The sequence below is a fragment of the Cervus canadensis genome, chromosome 10 (genome assembly GCF_019320065.1).
Source record: "Cervus canadensis isolate Bull #8, Minnesota chromosome 10, ASM1932006v1, whole genome shotgun sequence".
In the NCBI taxonomy this organism is placed as follows: Eukaryota; Metazoa; Chordata; class Mammalia; order Artiodactyla; family Cervidae; genus Cervus; species Cervus canadensis.
In genome coordinates this window covers 62,310,020-62,332,365 of record NC_057395.1, presented here as the reverse complement: position 1 = coordinate 62,332,365, position 22,346 = coordinate 62,310,020, and the positions used below count along the sequence as shown (strand labels likewise).

General features: G+C 44.7%; 1 protein-coding gene and 1 long non-coding RNA gene across 3 annotated transcripts in view; one reads left to right on the top strand and one right to left on the bottom strand.

Moving 5' to 3' along the window:
* RALY (RALY heterogeneous nuclear ribonucleoprotein) overlaps nucleotides 1-22,346 on the bottom strand; it is an 83,198-nt gene that overhangs the window by 5,470 nt on the left and 55,382 nt on the right. Inside the window, exons 3-5 of one of the 2 annotated variants that reach the window (XM_043479811.1) lie at nucleotides 2,180-2,444; nucleotides 983-1,055; nucleotides 751-798 (exon numbers count right to left, since the gene is read on the bottom strand). In XM_043479811.1, the coding sequence (XP_043335746.1) occupies nucleotides 751-798; nucleotides 983-1,055; nucleotides 2,180-2,435 (377 nt within the window). In that variant the 5' untranslated portion in view covers nucleotides 2,436-2,444. The remainder of the gene's footprint in view (nucleotides 1-750; nucleotides 799-982; nucleotides 1,056-2,179; nucleotides 2,445-22,346) is intronic. The other variant, XM_043479812.1, reaches the window with a different exon arrangement.
* Nucleotides 11,326-22,346, top strand: part of LOC122448491 — a 33,221-nt gene continuing 22,200 nt past the window's right edge. The window contains exons 1-2 of the long non-coding RNA XR_006271636.1: nucleotides 11,326-11,557; nucleotides 12,646-12,797. This is a non-coding gene — a long non-coding RNA (uncharacterized LOC122448491). The remainder of the gene's footprint in view (nucleotides 11,558-12,645; nucleotides 12,798-22,346) is intronic.

Here is a 22,346-nt window from a genome sequence, read left to right as displayed (position 1 = left end):
AGATCAGCACCCAGGTCTTCTGACTCCCAGGCAAGGGCACTTTCTACCACACTGCACTGTCTCCTGAATCCTCTCTCAGGTGAGAAAACTGAGACTCAGAGAGGTTCTGTTCTTCCTGGACAGCCTGGGGAAGGCTGAGAGGGTGGGAGGGAGACAGAGAAGTGGAAGGAGAAGTTTGGGCCAGCCCCCACCATGATTTCCACAAGAATGTGGCTGGTGCCATGGAGGTTGGGGTCTGGGTGGGTTTGGGGGTAGGTCATAGCCTACCAGGCACTAATTCAGACTTCCCAAGGAGGGCTGGCCCCCTGGGTATAAACACAAGGCTAAGCAGCTCAGGCTGAGTGCTGCGGTGCCTTCAGCTGGCTGGACACTCAGGGAGTTAATGAGGAAACTGCACAGCAGCGTGAGGGCTCAAATTCCCCGCACCTGGCCCTGTGCTCCAACTTGCTACATGTATATGTCCCCTGGCTGGCCAGTCCCATCAGGTCTCACCCCAGGACCAGGAGGAAGAGGGGCAGTCAGAGAGCTGGGAGACAGTGTGGGCCGGGGAGAGCTCTGGCCTGGGCACCTATACAACCGGACCCTAGTCCCAGCTCTGCCACCAACTTGTGGAGCAGCCCTGGGAAGATGACTATCCACAACTCTGGGCCTCAGTTCCCACTTGGAGGACTGAGTGGGCTGCACCAGCAATCTCTCAGAACCCTTCCAGCTTGGCTGTTTCATGCCTGGGCACGCCCCTCCCCCGCTCACCTGTCGTAGAAGTCGTCCCGGTAGTAATCATAGTCAAAGCTGTAGCCACTGGGGAAACAAAGGGGAGAGGGCCGGGGCTTAGAGATGGCCACTCAGCCCACTCTCCACAGGCCCTCATCTCCAAACACCTCCCCAAATTCTAGGCTTGGCATCCCATCACCACCAAATCTCCCTCTGTGCAAAGAGGGACCAATCCCACCCAGACAGAGACAAACAAGACAGAGCGCCCCACCTGTATATGGCAGATGCTGCTCTCTTTAGCCCCTTGGGTCTGTTGGGCTTCGGCTCTCCAGCCATGTTGATGTCTATATGGAGGGAAGAGACAGAGTCAGATGCTGATGTATTATCAGTGCCCATACGCCCATCACCCCCATGGACATGTACAGCAATGTAAGTGTTTACACGAGATGCACATGGACTGTACTCCCTAACATGGACAACAGAGGTCTTCATAAAGAAGACTCATACATTACATACACATAACTTTACATGTTCTTATACATTCAGACATATGCAGGCTTACAATCATACACGCACACACAGTGTACATCAAATTATATGCATTCCCAAGCTCTCTCACATAAGCACAGACATCAAACACACACCCTCAGGCATATGTCCACGTATCCAAGAAATAAGATCACACACTCAACGTCACTCACACTTGGCTCCAGCATCCTAAACGTAACTGCCCATATGCAAATGAGCACATTCACACCAACCTTTCACTGAACATCTTTATGTCTAGAGTAGAGTTCAACAAATCTCAGGAACTCAATAAACACTTGGTAAATGAATATATGTACATCTGCTCACACACTCAAGTACATTCTGATACTTGGAAAAAAGCTGGCTGGGCACTACATATATACCCAGAAAGTAAGGTGTGTGTCCACATATTCTCCACGTGACTAGTTGCATACACATACCACAGATTTAGCAATACACATATACATATCCCTTCTCAAACATACACAAATACACAGAAGTAAGTGAACATATACAAACACTATACATGCTTCCAATGTGGCCACATCACACGCATGTAACACCAAGACCAAGCTTCACCTTATGCTCCCCTCCTCCTGGCTCTCAGAATGGGTTCTAACCCAAGCCAAAAGCAGCCCAATGTAAGAGGCTGTGCTAGTCCACTCTCCCCTTTCTCTGGGGAATCTGCATTTTAACTGGAACCCTTTCACTGTGAAAGCAGGGACAGAAGTGTTTGCCTGAAACTTCTAAAATTCTCCCACACAGGCACTACATAACTTAAACATAATTAACTTAGTAACTATTTATGTTAAAACATCTCAGACAGGGGTAGTGGGTTATGGGGGACAAGACAGAAAACGGGCTAAGAGGGGAGCTAAAGAACGTGGGTCAGCACCTGTCCAGGAGAAATCCCGGGGCAGGGCCATGAAGAGGTGCTTACCCAGGGTCTGGCCGGCCAGCACTCGCCCATTCTCTCCCACCACAGCTGCCCGGGCATGGCGCTCATTGGCATATTGGACAAAGGCATAGCCCTTGTGCACAGAACAGCCGGCCACACGGCCATACTTGGAAAAGATGGTCTCCACATCTGACTTCTTCACCACAGCTGTGTTGAGGTTTCCAATGAAAACCCGAGAGTTGATGGATTTGGGGTCATTCTTGTTGGTTACGTTGCTCGTCTGGATCTTCAAGGACATGTTGGCCACCTGAAGAAAGAAAGCCACTGTGAGGCTGGGATCTGAGTTGGGTTCATGTGCTCATGACCCACAACCTGGCTTGTACACTGCATGGCTTTGTTCCTTCCTACACACATGCCCCTGTCACATCCAGCCTCCCCACCTGTGCTCGTTTCACTGGCTGGTGACCTCATACAGGTGCTTTACCTATGTTCTATTATATGATGCTGACGTGATGAGCAGAACCAGGACATTTTACATGGGAGGAAATGCAGTCAGAGGTCACAATGCCAGTGAATAACAGGACAGGAATTTGAACCCTGTCTGCTTGACTCAATTCTTTTTTAATTAAGGTTACACATTGGTTTATAACATTACAGAAGTGTCATGTTGACTTCCGTTCTTTCAAACCCACTCGTTTAATGCTAATTTTGAATGTTACCCCTTGCAGGATCTAAATTTGAAGATCTTCCAGTTTTTCTTCTGTTCCTTCAATGTAGAACCACAGCAAAAAGGTCACGGGGTAATTGCAAGTAATGTTTGCCCTAAAACAGTATCATATTATGTACAGTCTGATCCAGACATGGACCATGGCTGTCTTTATTGGAACCAGCCATTTTAAAAAAGCGACTTAAACCTCACTGAGCACTAAGGGTGGCGTGCAATACTGAATAATTACAAGACTCCATAAGTGGTATCGTTATCATTCATATTTTACAAAAACAGACTCCAGCAAGTTCATTAACCTGCCAGGAATAGGCATTCAAACCCAGGTCACCGGTCCATAAAGCCCATTTGTATCAAAATTTATCACTCTCCTTCCCAGTGCCAAAACCAAGTTAAATATAGTTGAACCAATTATGGGTTTCAACTGCATGGGTCCATTTTATGTAAATGTTTTTCAATAGTAAATATTGCAATACTTGCCCATGGCCCACGGTTCCTGTGGTTGGTTGAATCCACAGGTGTGGAAGAACTGTGGATACGGAGGAGGCAGGCTGTAAATTAAACACGAGTTAAACCCTGTACTAAGGGTCGACTGTACTACAGTAAGTCAGCACATTTACCTGAGTATTGTTTTTAACAAATTAATTTTTGGAGTTATCCATTTTACACTTACTATTCAAATTCTGTTCTCTTTGCTTACAGATGATACTTTCGCTGCTCTTTGCTCTCTACACTCAGGCAATGTTTTTTATCCCAAAGGGTTGTACAAATCTCTCCTACTCCCCTTTCTGGACAGGTTAGAATCTAGGCACAGGCTCCAAAGGGAAAGGGAAAAGGAGGTTCAGTTCCAGTAGGAAAGGCCTTGGCATTTATATTCCTGGCCCAGTGTTCTGCTCACTGGCATGGGTTGGTGCAACTCCCTTTTGGAACACTCCTATCTTGAATCTGACCCTAAAACTATTGGATACAGTGCTAAAGAACCACCAACCAGTGTGCATAAATCAGCTTTAACTAACCATAAACACCTTCCTCTTTACTTAATATTTGGGGGGAAGAGGGAACTTCTTTTTAGTGAATTAGAGAGGACCTGAGTATAAGCTGGGAGATCTGTATCTTTTGTCCCAGTAGGGTAGAAGGCCCTTTCTCATCAACCCTCCCAGCTTAAAAGTTGGCACTTTCTGACCAGCAGATGGCACTGTTTGCAAGGAAACCACAAGCTGGGCTTCAGAGATTCTGGGGAAGAACCTGCTCCTGCGGTAGTTCTTACAGTAGCAAGGATACGCTGGGGTCGAGTGTGCATCATCACAGGAGATGGGCTGAGAGGGCACTGCTACTGATGAAGAGCCTGATGCCAGCTTTGGAACTAGCCTGGAAGGACAGACTCCTGTTAATCAGTTTGCCTTTGCGTCCAAGCATCAATATGTATTAACCTAACCAGTGAGGGACACATAAGAGATTGCCCACGAAAACACTTAGCATACTGTTTGTATGAAGAAGGAAATGCTCAATGTATGTGGGTTCCACCTCACAGTTCTCAGACAATCCCTCTCCTACCTGGATGACAAGCCAGGTTCAAAGTTCAAAGGTTAATTCCTTGCACATCCACGAGTATATAAGAAATCTGTGGGGCTCCTCCATGAGCATCAGATAACTCTCCCCGTTGGTTCAGCTCAAAGTCATGAAGTTTTGGCCCAGGGAGATGCCACCTGCTTTTGGCTGGAGGGAGCTAACCAGGTCAGGTGTGTGGACCAAGACAGAAAGATGGGCAGGCGGGATGACAGTTCGGAGGTCTACTGGTGACTGCTGCTCCTGCCAGTTACCTGGCAGGGACTGGACCATAGCTGGGTCCCCGCAGGCTTCTTCCTGTTCAGCACTGTTAATGATCTCTGCTGCTACTAAACAGGAAACACTGTTGTGCGCCTCTGCTTGGTGCTATAGCGGGATCAGCATTCATCCCTTGGCTGGTGAGCCAAGTCCTCTGGGTTTGGCTCTACCCAGTCCTTGCTCTCATCACCTAGGGTTTGGGACAATGTATACAGAAGGACTTTACAAACTCTGAAGCTCTTTATATGAAAAATTTACTCTGACTAGTTGGAGCATCTCTGTTCTACTAACACAGCCATTTAGGGGCTCATTCTAGCTGACAGTCAAGGTCAAACTGGAACACATTCTGTACAATGCCAAGGAGAAGAGGTCAGAAGCATTATCAAACAGGGGTCAGTTTTCTGATCCACAGAGCAGAGACTTAGGAAATGTACATATGTGGCTGCTCTGCAAAGTCAAGGAGAAATGTCTGCCTGAAGCATGTTCCAGGCTGTATTCCCAATCTGCTTTCAAGGTCTACACACGCTTCAGAGGGCAGAACTGTGCTGCTGTTGTACATAATCTCAAAGGGCAGGTATCTTTGGGGGTTCAGAAGAATGGAGTTGGGGGTGCAAAATGAAAACGAAGTGTGCTGAGACTAGCTCTCCTGAAACTGCCAGGTTCAGGTACAAAATCCCAAAATCAGATATGGTCTTCCAGGGTGTTATGAACATACCAATTTGTTAGCCTCATTTATAAGTTATAACCTTTGAATGTTTAGACACATGGTATGTGGATCTCCATCTGTACTCCTGTTCTACCTTGTAAATGTCAGAGGCAAGCCTGACAAAGTTGCACAGTAAATGCTCAATGAATGTTAGGAGGAAGCAGTGAGGATGATAATCCAGAAGGTGGTGAGAAGGGCTCGCGGTGGCCCTTAAATGGGCAAAGACGAGGGGGAGAGTACATGAGACTGAGATTCTCAGGCACCTTTTTCTAGCCTAGGACACAAACACCCTGGTCCACACACCAATATCCCCAACTCAATCCTCTCCACACAATTCTATCTTGGCTCTTCCAGGCTTCCCACTAGGTTAAGAGTGGGAGCCCTAGAAAATACCGACATCCTATTCAGCAGAAGCTGCTTGACTTGATAAGCTATTTCCCCCCCTGGGCCAAGCTCTGCCTCACAGATTAGCTGTGTAATTGAAAGCAAGGTGTTTGCAGCCTCAGAGGCCCCATGCTTAGCAATGAGCTAAGGAGAGGTGGGGAGAGGGATTGTTCTTGGAGGTGTGGGGGAGTCCGGTTGGGGGTGGGGTGGGGATGGAGTCAAGAACCCAGCTTGTTTCCAGAGACTTCTGCAATGTCAGATTAGCAGGGACTTTAGTGAGCATGGAGCTCATATGCCCTTATTCTGAGGAAGAGAGGGGAATGGACCTGACCAGGATGCCATAGCCAGTGAGCAGCAGGGCCAAGAACCCCATGGGTCCCTCTGACTCTACGTCTTGGGTTCTTATATTTCATTGTTCCTTCTGAGCTGCTGAGAGACAAGCCCCCAGGATATTGAGGAGCTTGGAAGAGACAATGTAGAAATGCTATGTGTGAGAAAACTGCAGACTGGCTCCCAAATAAACATCTTCACCTTTACCTGCTGAAACAACTGCTGCATAAAAGCTGGGCCCTTAAGCTATTAAAACCCACCAGGAACACAGGTTTTGAAATGCAATTTACAGCTCAAAGGGACGGGCTTGCTCCTCTAGGCTAATAAGAACAGAGGAAATTTGGCAAAAAACAAATCGTTTTTCCCAGATGAAACATTTCAGATGGAAGCTGTATTGTGGAAGAGTCAAGCCTAAAGGTGGTAAAGTGCCAGAGCTTTGCAAAGGCAGAAAAGCCCTAAAAAGTACCTGCACCTCTGAACCACCCAGAGGGGCATCACATTAAGAATAGCCTCTAATTACTGACTGCAAGCTGTCAAGAGACTTTACATGTCTCACCTTACTTAACTCTCACAACAGTCCTATGAGGAGGTCATTTAGATAGGAAAAGAAGCTCAGAGAGACAATGTAACTGGTTAACAGAACAAAACCAGACCTGCACCCAGGTCTGACTCCAAAAAACCTGTGCACAGAGATGCCTTGGGTATTGATTCCCATGGTGAGAATGTGTCACCCTGAGCTGGTCACATCCTCTCCTTGGTCCTTACCCTTTTCCCTTTTCTACTACAATGCCTCCCATCTGCATAGGATTTTAGTGAAGAAAGCCAGTTCCTATTCTTGGTCCTGACACTGTTAGTCCCATTTTATAGATGGAAAAGCTGACGATCAGCAAAGATACATGACTTACTTAAGGTCCCCTGTTGGTGAAGGGAGTAGCTGGGACTTGAATCCAGGCTTCCCGTGGGACACTCTGCCTGCCACTGTCTCTACTGGCCCAAGCACTCTGGCTCTGCCTTACCGAGCCTCTCAGTGCTGCCTACCAGGACCCAGCCTTCAGCCTGACCTCTGAGGCACACAACCATCCGAACAGTCCCTTCCCCAACTCTATAAATCCTCCTCAGCACTGGATCTCCACTGCTCGTGGTCCTTACCTCCACCACCACCCCCCACCCTCCGCCATCACTCACCCCCATCCACCCAGTGCTACTTACAGCCTCTGTCTAGGCCAGTTCTGCGGGACAGCTCCAGCCTTATTCCCAAGACTGGAGATGAGTGGTCACACCAGCCTGTGGGCAGACCTCTGCCCTTAGATAAACCTGGAGACATCTGGGTGACTCTGAAGGAAAGCAGCTATCAGTGATGGGGAGACTATTTCTGGAGAAAGCCAAGCAATTGTACTGATCAGTACCCAGGGCCTCTTTGGTCCAGAGCCTTCTGGTTACCAGGCAGCTAGGGATGACAGAGCATCTATTAATCTCATTAAACTCACCAGGCCTCAGCTCATTATCACTGCCCAAATGATCATTACTGGCCAGATAGGACTAATTTTCCAAGGAGTGCTCTCTAGTTCCTGACCATTCCCACTCCCATGAGAAATCCTAGCTCCCATCAAGCTGAACACTGAGGGCTCCTGGGATGGGTGGGAGTGTAAGGGGTCTAGGTTACATGTCCACGAGGCTTGGTTCTGCGGCTCAGTCACGTAACCTGCAACAAGTCATGAGATTTCTCGGAGCCTTGTCATCCTTATTCTAAAAACAGAAATCATCTTTTTCCTGATTACCTTTCAAATCCAATATGATGTGAAAGTTCTCTATTGCCTCTGTAACATACTGTAGACAAACAGGGGATTACACTTATTTCTATTATTATCGAACTCCTAACCCCTTCACTAGGTGCTGGGAAACAGTGCCCACAGGCCTTGTCCTCTACTTGCTTTTTAAGAAAGCCTTCTCTCTAGGTATCTGTTCCTTGACCGCTTCCTAAAAGCAAAACACTGCACATGAAATAGTAGAAACAGCGCAGGCTCTGCAATCAGAGAGGACTGGTTTCAACGGTAGCCTTACCACTTATAAGATATAAACTTGGTGATGTCCTTTATCCTCTCTGGGCCTCAGATTCCTCAACTGCAAAATGGGAATTGTACCAACCTCCCAGGATTAGACCAATATGTGGCAAGTGCCCAATATAACAGCTGTGACCAGGAGATGTTTACAAAAGAAACACAAATGCCCAAATGTCCTGTGCAGAGATGAATCTAGCCTGGCAGTCTGGATCCTCCACCTTCCAGCTCTAAAGTCTGACACCCACGTTGTCTCCCAATGCTCCAACTCTTAACCTGAGAATAAGATAGTCAGGGGTAAAGGGCATGCTCTCTCCCCTGTCCTACTATCTTGGACCAAACCTAGAAACTTTGTAAGAGTGTCCCCTCCCCCATGACTCTATGGGCCTGGGAGAAGAAAGAACACCGGTGGGAGGAGTTTCAGGCCTTGCTGAACCACTGACTCACCTCTGAGTCCCACCATGAGGTCTCTAGTCTTACACTCCAACACCTGTATGAGCATCTCTTAGGCAGTGAAGGGAGATCCCAAAGCAGAAAGAGAAGGTAGAGCTGGGGACTCAGCCATCTCTCCCCACAGTGTGGTCTGAGTATGAATGCCCCCCCATCTTGTACTCTTAACTTCCAACCCTGCCTATGGCCTTAGGCTGAGGTTTAGCATTTGTGACAAGCAGCTCTTAGAGCTACCGGGAGAAAGGCAACAAAGAGTGGGGAGGTACAAACTTAGCCCACCAATCCCAAGTTAAGAGTTGGGGGGCTACAAATGATTGTCAACTTCTTTATTTTTGCCATAGAGGTCATTCTCTCCAACCCCCAACAGGAAGACTGGCCCTGGCTTTGTGGCTGATATGTCATATGACCGTGAGTTTGGGAGCATGTGACCACAAAGGGCCCTTCCACAGTTAATCATTACCAATATTTGCTGAGCACTTACTACATGCTAGGTATTGTACTACATCTTCTGCTGAGGGAGGTGGTATATATTGTGTCCATTTCACCAATGAGTAAACTAAGGGTTGGAGCTTAGCCCTACACAAGCTAGGATATGGCAGAGCTGAGACCAGTCTGTATGAGACAAGGGCTAGTGCTCTCAACCTTGGCCCAGAATGGCTTTGTGTAAGCGTCCACTGTACCTGCCAAGACATCAGTTTCTAACATCTTCTGATCCTTTGGGGAGAAACTCATGAAGCCTTGCTAAGGGCACACTCTCAAGTCCAAGAGCCAATAAGCACTTACTGCGAGCCTGGGGGATGGACTCCTCCCCCTCCTCACACCTTAAGGGGCCGACTCCTCACAGTGATAATGTGGCAAGATTAGTCACTGCTTGCTGTTGGTTGATTATAGCTATTCTTTTCTGTAAATGAAGTTTAAAAGTCATCAAAGGGTTTGTCAGCTGTGACTTATGAGCTTCTTTCCCGCAGGGAAGTCAGGCAGTGACAAATGCCCCTCTCACTCTGCCATCCATTACAAGGCGGAAGGTGCCATGTTCCAATTACTGGAGACCCCGACAAAGTCCATGGAAAACCCTGCTCCAGGCTGCAGCCATTACTCAGACCTGGCAGGACTGCCAGCAGAGCTGCCCTAGGCCCAGACTTCACAGGCTAAGAATGGAGGAAGAGCAGGTTCCTGACTTTTGACAGTCAGCCCCTCTACTCCATACTTGTGTTATCCCTGGTGGGTTTATCCTAGACACATTTCAAAAAGTCATGTGGGCTGTCTCAAAGTACCCAGAATCAAGACTGTCTGAGACAGACAGACATGAGGAAATAAATAAGGTCATGCTGCTGGTGGAGTAGGTAGGGAATACAATGTTCAAGGGGAAGGGGATAAAACAGCTATGATGTTCAGAGTAGAGACTAAAAAAACCTTAGAGATCATCTAGTACAATCAATTGCCTCAGTACTCAATACCCATTCTATGCTAAGCCCTGTCCAACTAAATGCTGGGGAGCCAAAAACGAATAAAACATAGTCCCTAGCACTGAGGGTAGATGAGATAATTAAGGTTTAAAGAAGTGACTTAACCAAGGTCACAAAATAAGTTAGCGTCAGTGATGGAATGAGAAAGCAGGTCTTCAGTGAAGTCGAGAAAGTGGAATGACAGGGAGCCCTCCCGCGCGCCAGGCTCTTTGCACAGAACACGGCATAACAGTCAAGAGCGCTAGCTTCCATTGACATCCCAACTACACACTTACTATAGAGCTGGACTTCTGACAAGTCCTCAACCTATCCAAGTCCCAGAAAAATCAGGATAATAACAAAACTTACTTGAGTGTTGCGGTGAGAAGTAAGATAATACATGTACAGTGCACAGTGGCAGGCACATAAGTATCCAAGATATTATTTAACGTCAAGTAGCTCAAAACAATTTGAGGTAGGCATTATAAATCTGATTCTACAGACAAGAAGACTGAAGCTCTATTTCACTTTGACACACTAAGTAAGCCAGTACTTCTCAAAACTACTTGTGGTGAAGAACCAGTTTTTTGTTGTCTTTTTAAACTCCCAATCCATTACAGACCAATACATTTGTAAAATACGATAAAAATGTCAAATTACTTGTAGAGTCTCTAAGCACTTAGTCTCAATTTCTGTACTCACCACAAACAAGCAAGTTTGCAAACTAGCATTCATCTATTCACTGGGCTACAATCTGAATAGCACAGCTCTAAGTCACGCTCTGCAGTCCATGGGGTCGCAAAGAGTCAGACACAACTGAGTGACTGAACTGAACTGAAGCTCACCCAGCTCTGTCAAGTTCTATAAAAAGCAAATCAAATCAAAGTATAGTTTATTTCATTTTTTTTGAGTCCTTTATGCTGATTTCTTATTTTTCTTTTTTTTTGAGTCCTTTATGCTGATTTCTTATAAACTTTGGTGTTACACTAATTTACAAAAAACTATTCTGATCTCTTTCTTCTTTCTTCTCAAGAGAGAAAAGGGTAAGCAGACCAGGGATGAGTTCAAGGATTTGCCACCGAATATTTTAGGAGGTGATTTATCTTGGTCATCTGCTCCAGATCATACTACATCCTGCAAGCCAAGATGATCTAGGCTTACTAAGGACTAACACCCTCCCTGAAGCCTGGAGGCCTGAAAGGCAGGTCTATTCCTAAAGAAACTAGTACTCCGAGACCCTCTCGCCCCACACTAGAGGGCATGAAGAAACCAGCCAGGAAGGGGAAGCATGTTGTAACTCTTCTTTTTGTTATTTCTAATTTTCAGTCTTTTATCATGGCTTCTCTCTCCTTCTAGGGAGTTTCTTGACAGCAAGATGGATATCAGGTTCACAGTTCACTCCTGGGTGCCACTGTACACCCAAGAGTATGACTGGCTGGGGCAGATGAGTAGCTTTTCACCAGTGTGCCAAGACATAACAATGTATCAGGAAGCTTCCAGGTACGTGGCTAAATTCTCCTCAGTGTACAAAACTTCCTTTTCTTCTGAACTAACGGGGTAGTATTATTTTTCAGCACAACCCAGAGCTGAGTAGGTCATATGATGTAGTGTATAGAGGCAAGGCTGGCTCTTGTGAATAGGGGCCTGCCATCAAGCAGAAGCCAGAGCCTACATGTTTAGTGCCATGTGAGAAGCCACGTAAGATGGTCAAGAGAGTAATCTCTGAAGCCAAAATGCCTACATTCTGCCACTGACCTAGCTGTGTGACATGATTTTCAGTAAGTATCTTAAGTTCTTTATGCTTCAGTTATCTCACCTACAAAATAGGGGTAGTGATACGTATCTCAAGGGTTGTTGGAGGATAAAACTACCTAATTCACATTTGGAACGTCTGGCACATTATGAAGTATGCTGTTGTTATTAGTATTGTTATTGTTGGAACTCAGAAGAACTTTTTCTCAAGAGTATGAAAGGTGGTGAGTTCTACTGTAACATTAATCTAGAACTGAACTGTGATCAAGGAAAGAATACTATCACTGTGATGCAATAAATTTTAGTATCTGGAAATGTGCCTTGAACATAATAAAAGTAATCACAGGAGTAGGCACTCATTAAGCATTAAATGAATAAAGAAATAAGTATACAGAATAAAGCAGTCCCCAGAGAGTACAACTTGAGAAGGGGGTTGGGAAGAGGCCCCTAAGTGAAGGTTCTCAGAAAGGCCTCTTTGTACTTCAAGGACCCAGAAGGCAGGTTGGACTCCCCTTCTGAGCAGGGTTCCCAGGGCTGATAATGCAAGAACCCTCTGCTTGCTCACTGTTCTGTATCTCCAAAGGAACCCCCACATTCTGTGGCTACTCTATTCTGAACAAGGCTGCTGCAGGTTGTACCATGGTAGTGCATACATTCCCCACTTTCCAGACTACATCAGAGGAACACAGAAAGGGCAGCCTAACTCCTCCCAAGAAAGGTTTTGCCCTAAGTTAAAACAGTAACTGGGGATTCATAATTCAAAAAATAAAAAAAATAGTAATAGGGGAGAACTTGTCTGGTGGTCCAGCGGTTAAGAATTTGCCTTTGCAATGCAGGGGATGCAGATTCGATACCTGGTTGCGAAACTAAGATCCGTGTGGGGTAACTACACCTGCGCTTGGTAACTACTGAGCCTTTCACCGCAACAAAGGATCCACATGATGCAGTGAAGATCCTGAGTGCTGCAACTAAGAGCCGATCCAGCCAGGTAAATGTAACAAGACAGGATAGAAAACAGTTAAGTATACTTTTTTTTAAAAAGTCATAGGGGATTGATTATCAGCTTTGAAATCCTGCTTGCCTGTGGAGTTCCAGGTCCCCAAACCCACTTCCAATAGCTGTGTGAACTTAGGAAGGCCTGTCAGTTCTCTGAGGCTCAAGGCTATTCGTCTGTAAAATGGGAATAAAAATTCTTGCCTTGCCCACCTGCAATGCAGGCTGTTTTGCAGGTCTAAGGAGGTAACATGTGGAAGGACACTGTTACCTGAGATTGCCACAAAAATGTGGACAGGGAAATTCCCTGGGATGGACAGTTCCTGCATATCTTCCTAGACAGAGGTACCCTGGCAGTTAGACAGCTGGCTGGAAGCAGGCGGTGGATGGTGCACAATTTGGCACTGCAGCCAAGCACTGTGCCCCTCAGGTGTAAGGGCAGTTGATTAAAATCCTTTCATGTGGAATCAATATTTTCCTCATTACCACAATCCTTCTCCTTGAGAACACCTAATGTCACCCCTCACAGCCTCACAAAGGCTTGATCTGGCCGAAAGCATATGCATTTGACATAATAAATATATATATTTATTTCCCCACATTCAGACAGGAAAAGAAAGCTGACCTCTCTCCAGGGTGCTGATCTAAACTTAACTCAGAGCTCTAAGCACCATCCCACAGTGCTTCATGTTTGACCCTAAAAGGACCACTGAGAATGACGCCACTCTGTCCCTCTGGTAACATTAATTTCACAAATATTACTAGGCTCTGCCTCTTAAGTGAACCACTGAGCAAGCCTGTCCCTGTCTCCTGTTTAAGACCCTTCAACAGCTTCCCATCACCAAGAATCAAGCCAAACTCCTTCAACATGGTTTACAAGTCCCTTCACTAGTTAGAGGTTACCAAATCCATATACAACAATCCTCTAAGAGGTTATAAGTCAAGCCCACTTTATAGATGAGTAAACCCTAGTGCAGAAAGACAAAAGCAGTTGCCCAAGGTGACATACTGAGCAAGATGGTATGAACTGACTTCTTCCCTAAGGGCGAGGTATCAGATTCCAAAGTATGGACTCAAATTCACAATAATCTTTTCTTGAACTAGTCTATATGATGCAGTATGGGGATGGGGCATTTATTGCTCAGGCAAACCCTTTCATTTCAGCTTTCTTTGTTGGAAAATGCCAATCTGAACTCTCACTCCCAGAGCATCATTAATAAACTTGGCACAATAACCAAAATATTCATTTTCTTGTAATATAGTACACATTTGCATAACTAAATTCAGGAGGACACAAGTATAAAAGTAAACCAATAGATCACAACATCTTGGGGGTGGGGGTGGGGGAGGCCAGCCCTACAACCAACAAGCATAACATGCCCAATACCTAATGAACTTCTAATTTATTCAACTGATGACAGAAGCAGCTGTGGTGTCTATGGTTTTTTTCCCCTCCATCAGCCTCTTAGAATTCACTAACCCTTTCTGGCCCCCTTTCCCCTCACTAAACAAGTTTCTACACTTCAATAGCTAGTTAAAAAAAAAAAAATTTTTTTCCCCAAAACTTTTGCCGATGTCTCAGCTGCAGGATCAACAGCATGGGCTCTATCCAGAGACAGACAAGGATCACTTATTTACTTACTGTGTGACTTTGGACAAGTCATGAAACTCCTCGAGCCAATGTTCTCTATTCTTTACTAGGCGTATACTGGCATATACTTCTTCCCTCCACATACTGAATCACTTCCTGATTCTCACACTAAAACCAAACCCTGCTGATTTGGCCCCCTGAATATTTTTAAAATGCAGCCCTTCTCTCTCCATTCATATTAGCATTCAAACTCATCCTCCACACAATCACAGTATCACTACACAACTCCACTGCCTAAAATCAAAGTTTTGCTTTATTATTTCAAAATCTCTGGCCATTAATTTTGGTGTCTGTTCTTGTGTGCTTATTTTTTGAATTATCATAAGTAAATCACCTAAACCTCAACCCCTCTACAGAACATAACTATTGTTAGCACCCTGGTATATTGCCTTCCAGTGCTTTTTCTTGTGTATTTTATTTGGATTACATAGTTAGATCACTCATTCAGTTCTGTAACATAATTTTTTCAATTAGCATTATTACACATTATATATAACATATCTGCCTTACAGCCGCATAGTTTTCAATAAGCACCATTTAAAAAATATTATCAGTTTTAATAACCCACTGTTTTCCCATGAGTGGATTTGTCATAGTTTAGACTGGTCATAGTTCAGGCGGTCATTTAAGCTTCTTCCAATTTCTCACTATTATAAATAACAGCATTCAAGAGAAAGTTCATTCTGTATACTGGATTATTTCCTTAAGACAGAGTCTCAGAACTGGAATTACTATGTCAAAATGTACGAGCATTTTCATGGCCCAAAGTGCTGTACCAATTTACACTGTATTAGTGTGGGGGCGGGGGCGGGAGGGAGAGCAGGTGATAGTTAACAGGGAAAAGGAAATCTTCATTGTTGTTTTCACATATACATAAAAATAACAGTCTCCCATGATTATTACACCAAATTTTCAATCTACAGAATTTTGATTGCCCCCAAGAAGTTATTGTAGGTTCTTAAGCAGAGCAATAATATGCTGAAAATTTATTTACTCATTTATCAAAAAATCATTTATTGAGCACCTGTTTCTGTCAGACACTGTACAAAGTATAGAAATGAACAAAGTATAATCCCTGCCTCCAAATGAATTCACAGTCCACACAGTCCAGCAGTGAGGATCTCAGAAAAATCAGAAACTATGTTTCATCTCTTTCATCTCCATAAGGGCTATGACAGGAACATGTGGGAACTCAGAGGCATGTAACTTACCAAAGGGACAGGGTGGAAGGAAAAGGAAGAAGTCAGAGAAAGGAATGATCAAAAAGTTCTGATCTTGTCCACAGTCAAGCTGATGTTAGCCCACATGTAAGATGAGAGAAAACATTTAGAAAAGAGGAAATAGCATAAGCAAAGTTGTAGAAGCTGGACGGTGCTTCTATATGGAGTGAGTAATAATATGCATCATGGTTTGGCTAGGGTGTAGAATCTAAGACTGGATGTTGCAAGGGGTGACAGCAGAGAACCTAGAAGAGGTCAGATCAGAAAGCGGTTGTGGGCTGTTGAGCAGCTTAGACTTGGTGGTAGTCATGAGCCAGTCCCATGGCACACGTAGGGGGGTGAGCACCTACGTAAGAAGGCCCTCTAAGTCCCCAGAGGTGCCAAGAGTCTGAATGGCACCAGACAACTCTCTGTCAGAGCACCCCACCTGGGTTACTCCTCTTGTCTCACATGTTCATCTTCTCTCGCCAAGCAGTGCAGAACTTCTGGGGTGTTTTTCACATCACCCGAGCACATTACATTTCTAGGCACATGGCAGGGGCTCCAATAATGCTCACAGATCAACTCACTGGAGGTAGCTTGTGAAATAATATACATACTCATGAAACCCTTACTGCCCTGGCATAGCACCTGCCAATCTCAGCAGCTCAGTCACTGCCTCTCCTGGCAGATGTACTGCCTCAGAAAGCTGTCTCCCCTCTTCTTGCTCATTCTGCTAAATTAAAAGAAATGTGCCTGGGTACAAGAAACTATGGGCTTCCCTGGTGTCTCAGATGGCAAAGAATCTGCCTACAATGCAGGAGACCTGGGTTCCATCCCTGGATTGGGAAGATCCCCTGGAGAAGGGCATGGCAACCCACTTCAGTCTTCTTGCCTGGAGAATCCCCATGGACAGAGGAGCCTGGTGGGCTACAGTCAGTGCGGTTTCAAAGAGTCAGACACGACTGAGCGACTAAGCACAGCATAAGAAACTATAGAGTAAGTGATAACCAAGGAGTATACTGGGTGGCCATCGGGGAGCTCTGAGGGACATGAATCCTTCCCCAGAATACATTCCTCAAGCCAAGGACTCCCTCAGCCCTACTGGCAGTTTAGCAGTGCCACCAAAACCCCACCACCACCATGAAAATAAAATAGGTTTTTCCAATTGAGTGTATTAGAAGTCTCCTATGAATAGCTGACTACTTGACCCAGATAATCACAACAGTGTGATCACTCACCTAGAGCCAGACATCCTGGAATGTGAAGTCAAGTGGGCTTGAACAAAGCTAGTGGATGTGATGGAATTCCAGTTGAGCTATTTCAAATCCTGAAAGATGATGCTGTGAAAGTGCTGCACTCAATATGCCAGCAAATTTGGAAAACTCAGCAGTGGCCACAGGACTGGAAAAGGTCAGTTTTCATCCCAACCCAAAGGCAATCCCAAAGAATGCTCAAACTACCACACAATTGCACTCATCTCACACGCTAGTAAAGTAATGCTCAAAATTCTCTAAGCCAGGCTTCAGCAATACGTGAACTGAGAACTTCCAGATGTTCAAGCTGGTTTTAGAAAAGGCAGAGGAAAAATAAAAAAATTTAAAAAAGAAAAGGCAAAGGAACCAGAGATCAAATTGCCAATATCCGCTGGATCATCGAAAAAGCAAGAGAGTTCCAGAAAAACATCTATTTCTGCCTTATTGTCGACACCAAAGCCTCGACTGTGTGGATCACAATAAACTGTGGAAAATTCTGAAAGAGATGGGAATACCAGACCACCTGACCTGCCTCTTGAGAAGCCTGCATGCAGGTCAGGAAGCAACAGTTAGAACTGGACATGGAACAACAGACTGCTTCCAAATAGGAAAAGGAGTACGTCAAGGCTGTATATAGTCACCATGCTTATTTAACTTACATGCAGAGTATATAATGAGAAACACTGGGCTGGAAGAAGCACAAGCTGGAATCAAGACTGCCGGGAGAAATATCAGTAACCTCAGATATGCAGATGACACCACCCTTATGGCAGAAAGTGAAGAGGAACTAAAAAGCCTCTTGATGAAAGTGAAAGAGGAGAGTGAAAAAGTTGGCTTAAAGCTTAACATTCAGAAAACTAAGATCATGGCATCTGGTCCATCACTTCATGGGAAATAGATGGGGAGACAGTGGAAAACAGTGTCAGACTTTATTTTTGGGGGCTCCAAAATCACTGCAGATGGTGACTGCAGCCATGAAATTAAAAGACGCTTACTCCTTGGAAGGAAAGTTATGCCCAACCTAGATAGCATATTAAAAAGCAGAGACATTACTTTGCCAACAAAGGTCCGTCTGGTCAAGGCCATTGTTTTTCCAGTGGTCATGTACGGATGTGAGAGTTGGACTGTGAAGAAAGCTGAGTGCCGAAAAATTGATGCTTTTTTTTTTTTTTTTTTCCAGGCATATCAGGAAGAACAGGTTAATTGACACCTAGTTTTATTGTCTTAAAAAAGGGGGGATACTTATTTGAAAATACAGCTAATACATTCTTATCTATGATTTTGAACTGTGGTGTTGAAGAAGACTCTTGAGAGTCCCTTGGACTGCAAGGAGATCCAACCAGTCCATCCTAAAGGAGATCAGTCCTCGGTGTTCATTGGAAGGACGGATGCTGAAGCTGAAACTACAATACTTTGGCCACCTCATGCAAAGAGTTGACTCATTGGAAAAGACCCTGATGCTGGGAGGGATTGGGGGCAGGAGGAGGAGGGGATGACAGAGGATGAGATGGCTGGATGGCATCACCGACTCGATGGGCATGAGTTTGAGTAAACTCCGGGAGTTGGTGATGGACATGGAGGCCTGGCGTACTGTGAATCATGGGGTCGCAAGGAGTCAGACACGACTGAGCAACTGAACTGAACTGAACTGATTTTCTACATTAATAACATCTGCTTTAATGATGACAAGGATATTAATAGGATGATTATTTCAACAATTAATAAAATAGCCATTCATTCATGCTCTGCTCGTAGTGGCATGAGCTGAGGGCAAGAGGGTCTGATGTGCTGCCTAAGATCCACCTGAGGAGGCAGTGTTAAAACTATCTATTTAATATCAGCATCCCTTCAGCCTTTCAGCATAGACCCTGGCCCAGAGTGGGTGCTCAGGGAGTATCTGCTGACAGGAATCCCATGTACCACTGTCCCCGCTCCCTTCCTCATTCATGCTTGTTAAGAAACAAAGAAGTAGGCAGTACAGATAATGAAGCCAGAAGACTTGGGAGACAGAAAGGAGACATCTTTGCAAAAGCCCAATCCACTTCAGCATTTAGGAAAGGCTGATTTACAATATAATAAATGATCATTATGATTGATTAATCGTTTATTTTTGTGGTAGATGCATGACTAAGTATTATACTTCTCATTCTTAAACAACTCTTTGAGGTAAGAATTATATCAAGGTCACAACAGACCTTTCTGAGATTCTTTTAGAACTTCTGGGTTCAAACCCCAGCTCTGCCACGTATCAGCTGTATCATGCTGGGTAAATGCCTTAACTCCTCTGTGCCTTAGCTTTCTCATTTGTAAAACAGGAATAATATTACAGTACCTTCCCCATAAGGTTGTGAGAATTTGGTCAGGTAATATACCTGCAAGTGAAGCATTCAGGAATTTTCTAAACAAAATTACTCTTACTACTGGTCCCATTTAATAGATGGCTTCAAATATCACACTCTTTAACATTTAGTGAGATTGAGAGAGAGACTACTTCATCAATAAAGCAGGACCAGAACCAATTTTTGATTTGGTGACGGAAGCTGGGGCCAGAAGGGTTTTCTGTACACAGTCACTGATGTCATGCCCATGATGAAAACTCTTCAGGGTAGCCTTTGTTTTCCAACCCCCTCCTCTGTATCCTGATATGGACATTCTACAGACCTCTGTCACAGCAACATTTGCTGCACCTTTGTATTTTTTTTTTTTTTAATTTTTTTATTAGTTGGAGGCTAATTGCTTCACAACATTTCAGTGGGTTTTGTCATACATTGATATGAATCAGCCATAGATTTACACTTATTCCCCATCCCGATCCCCCCTCCCATCTCCCTCTCCACCCGATTCCTCTGGGTCTTCCCAGTGCACCAGGCCCGAGCACTTGTCTCATGCATCCCACCTGGGCTGGTGATCTGTTTCACCATAGATAGTATACATGCTGTTCTTTTGAAACATCCCACCCTCACCTTCTCCCACAGAGTTCAAAAGTCTGTTCTGTATTTCTGTGTCTCTTTTTCTGTTTTGCATATAGGGTTATCGTTACCATCTTTCTAAATTCCATATATATGTGTTAGTATGCTGTAATGTTCTTTATCTTTCTGGCTTACTTCACTCTGTATAATGGGCTCCAGTTTCATCCATCTCATTAGAACTGATTCAAATGAATTCTTTTTAATGGCTGAGTAATATTCCATGGTGTATATGTACCACAGCTTCCTTATCCATTCATCTGCTGATGGGCATCTAGGTTGCTTCCATGTCCTGGCTATTATAAACAGTGCTGCGATGAACATTGGGGTGCATGTGTCTCTTTCAGATCTGGTTTCCTCAGTGTATGCCCAGAAGTGGGATTGCTGGGTCATATGGCAGTTCTATTTCCAGTTTTTTAAGGAATCTCCACACTGTTTTCCATAGTGGCTGTACTAGTTTGCATTCCCACCAACAGTGTAAGAGGGTTCCCTTTTCTCCACAGCCTCTCCAGCATTTATTGCTTGTAGACTTTTGGATAGCAGCCATCCTGACTGGTGTGTAATGGTACCTCATTGTGGTTTTGATTTGCATTTCTCTAATAATGAGTGATGTTGAGCACCTTTTCATGTGTTTGTTATGCACCTTTGTATTTACCTACCTTTCTCCATTAGACTCTAGAAGTCCTAGAAGGCAGAGACTCTGTTATTAATCTTTGCAATCCCAGCATCCAGCACTACCCAGACAACCAGTAGATGCTCAGTGAATTTCTGCTAACAGGTGATAGAATCCTAGGTGGGCACTGCTTCAGTCAATGGTTTCCCAGTGTTCCTGACAAAGCAGCTCCTTAAGAATGAACTGTGCATTTGATGTTCATGGGTCGAACACAAATCCCTCATCCATCAGTAGGGCAGAAGGACAGGCAAAAAATGATGAGAGAGAAGACAAAGGAGGGACAGAGTGAGAAGCTGGGGACCAGAGGTGTCTTTGTTCAGCAGACTCCAAGGAATAGGAGCTCAAAAGAGAGGCTGAATCTCCAGGCCAGAAACTGCTGAATTGAAGCTCTCCAGGGTGGGGAGGAGGCACAGGGTCCTCACCAAGTAGAAAGCAACAACAGCTAGAAACTGCCATCCTTGTCAGAAATCCACACAGCAAAGGGAGACCCAGTCCACACTCTGAATTATCTGCTGATCCTGAGATAAGCCCACTGGGCCCCACTAGGCTGGCTTCATGGAAAGAATACTGGGCAAAGAGTCTACTAATGTTTAATCCTTGGAAAAGTACTAATTTTTCTATTAATAAATATTTGAGGATCTACTATATGTCACAATTGCACTAGGCACCTGTAATACAATAAAGGTTTATCACTAATTTGCCGTCAGACCCTGGACAAGTCACTACTCCTTTCTCTGAGCCTCAGTGTCCTCATTAGACATGTGGACGATAATCTTTATGTCAGGATTGTTCTGAGTATCAGATGTGTTTTTGAAAAGTTTACTGCATAACTTTGCAAAGGTAAAGGTGGTATTTTTCACTAGAAGGCTTGGTAAATGCAAGGACAGCCCTCACCAAATAAATGCCAAAGACAACTCCCTCTGCCTGGTTCTGGACAGAAACCAGCAGCACATTCCTAACCACTGAATTCCATGGAAGATGGTGATGAAAGAACAGAAATTTGACACATTCTCTTCAAATTCCTCTCAGGATCTTTCCCATAATCACTGGTGTCAGTATTCAGCACAGGGAACTACACTACAGGCCTCTTGGATGAGCCCCTTGGTTGCAACTGAAACTTCATAAAACAAGAACAGACTTAAAATTTTGTGGGTCAGAGGCACCTTTCCAGACATTGAGCTAAAATTACCTGATCCCTGGTCTTTCAACTGTTTGGAAACATTTGGCAGCCAGTAAGCCTGTTGTTTCCGCATTTTCCTGCTTACTAGCACAAACACATCAAAACAGAAAGCTTGATGCTCTAACAATGCTCTCTGATTAGTGGTTTGCAGAATCCTCTGTAATTTTATGATTTGCTGGCTAGAAGAGGAAGAGCAATGGAGTACAAATGGTGGTGTGGCCCGAGAGAGGGTCAGGCACCCTGAACTCTGGTTTTGGTTCTGCTGTGGACTGGCTCTGTAAGCCTGGCTGAGACCTTAACTGCCTCATCCAGAAAATGGAGAACTGAACCAGAGTAGTGGTGCATGAACTCTTTCATGAAAAACCAGTGCTCTTCAAGATGTTAGGGGCTCCAAGGTCAAATAAAAACAGGAAACTTGGCCTCCTCTATCCCTTCCTCCCCACCCACCCCAATCACATGCACACTAAGGCTCTGAGAAGTCAAAAGTAAAGAAATGCACTTTGCATTATCCAGTCTGACTTTTCTGAGATTATTAACATCTCTTCTGAGGAAAATACACTGGAACAGATCTCTAGGGTCTCTGTCAGCTCCAACCCACTGTGATTTGTATTAGAAGTAC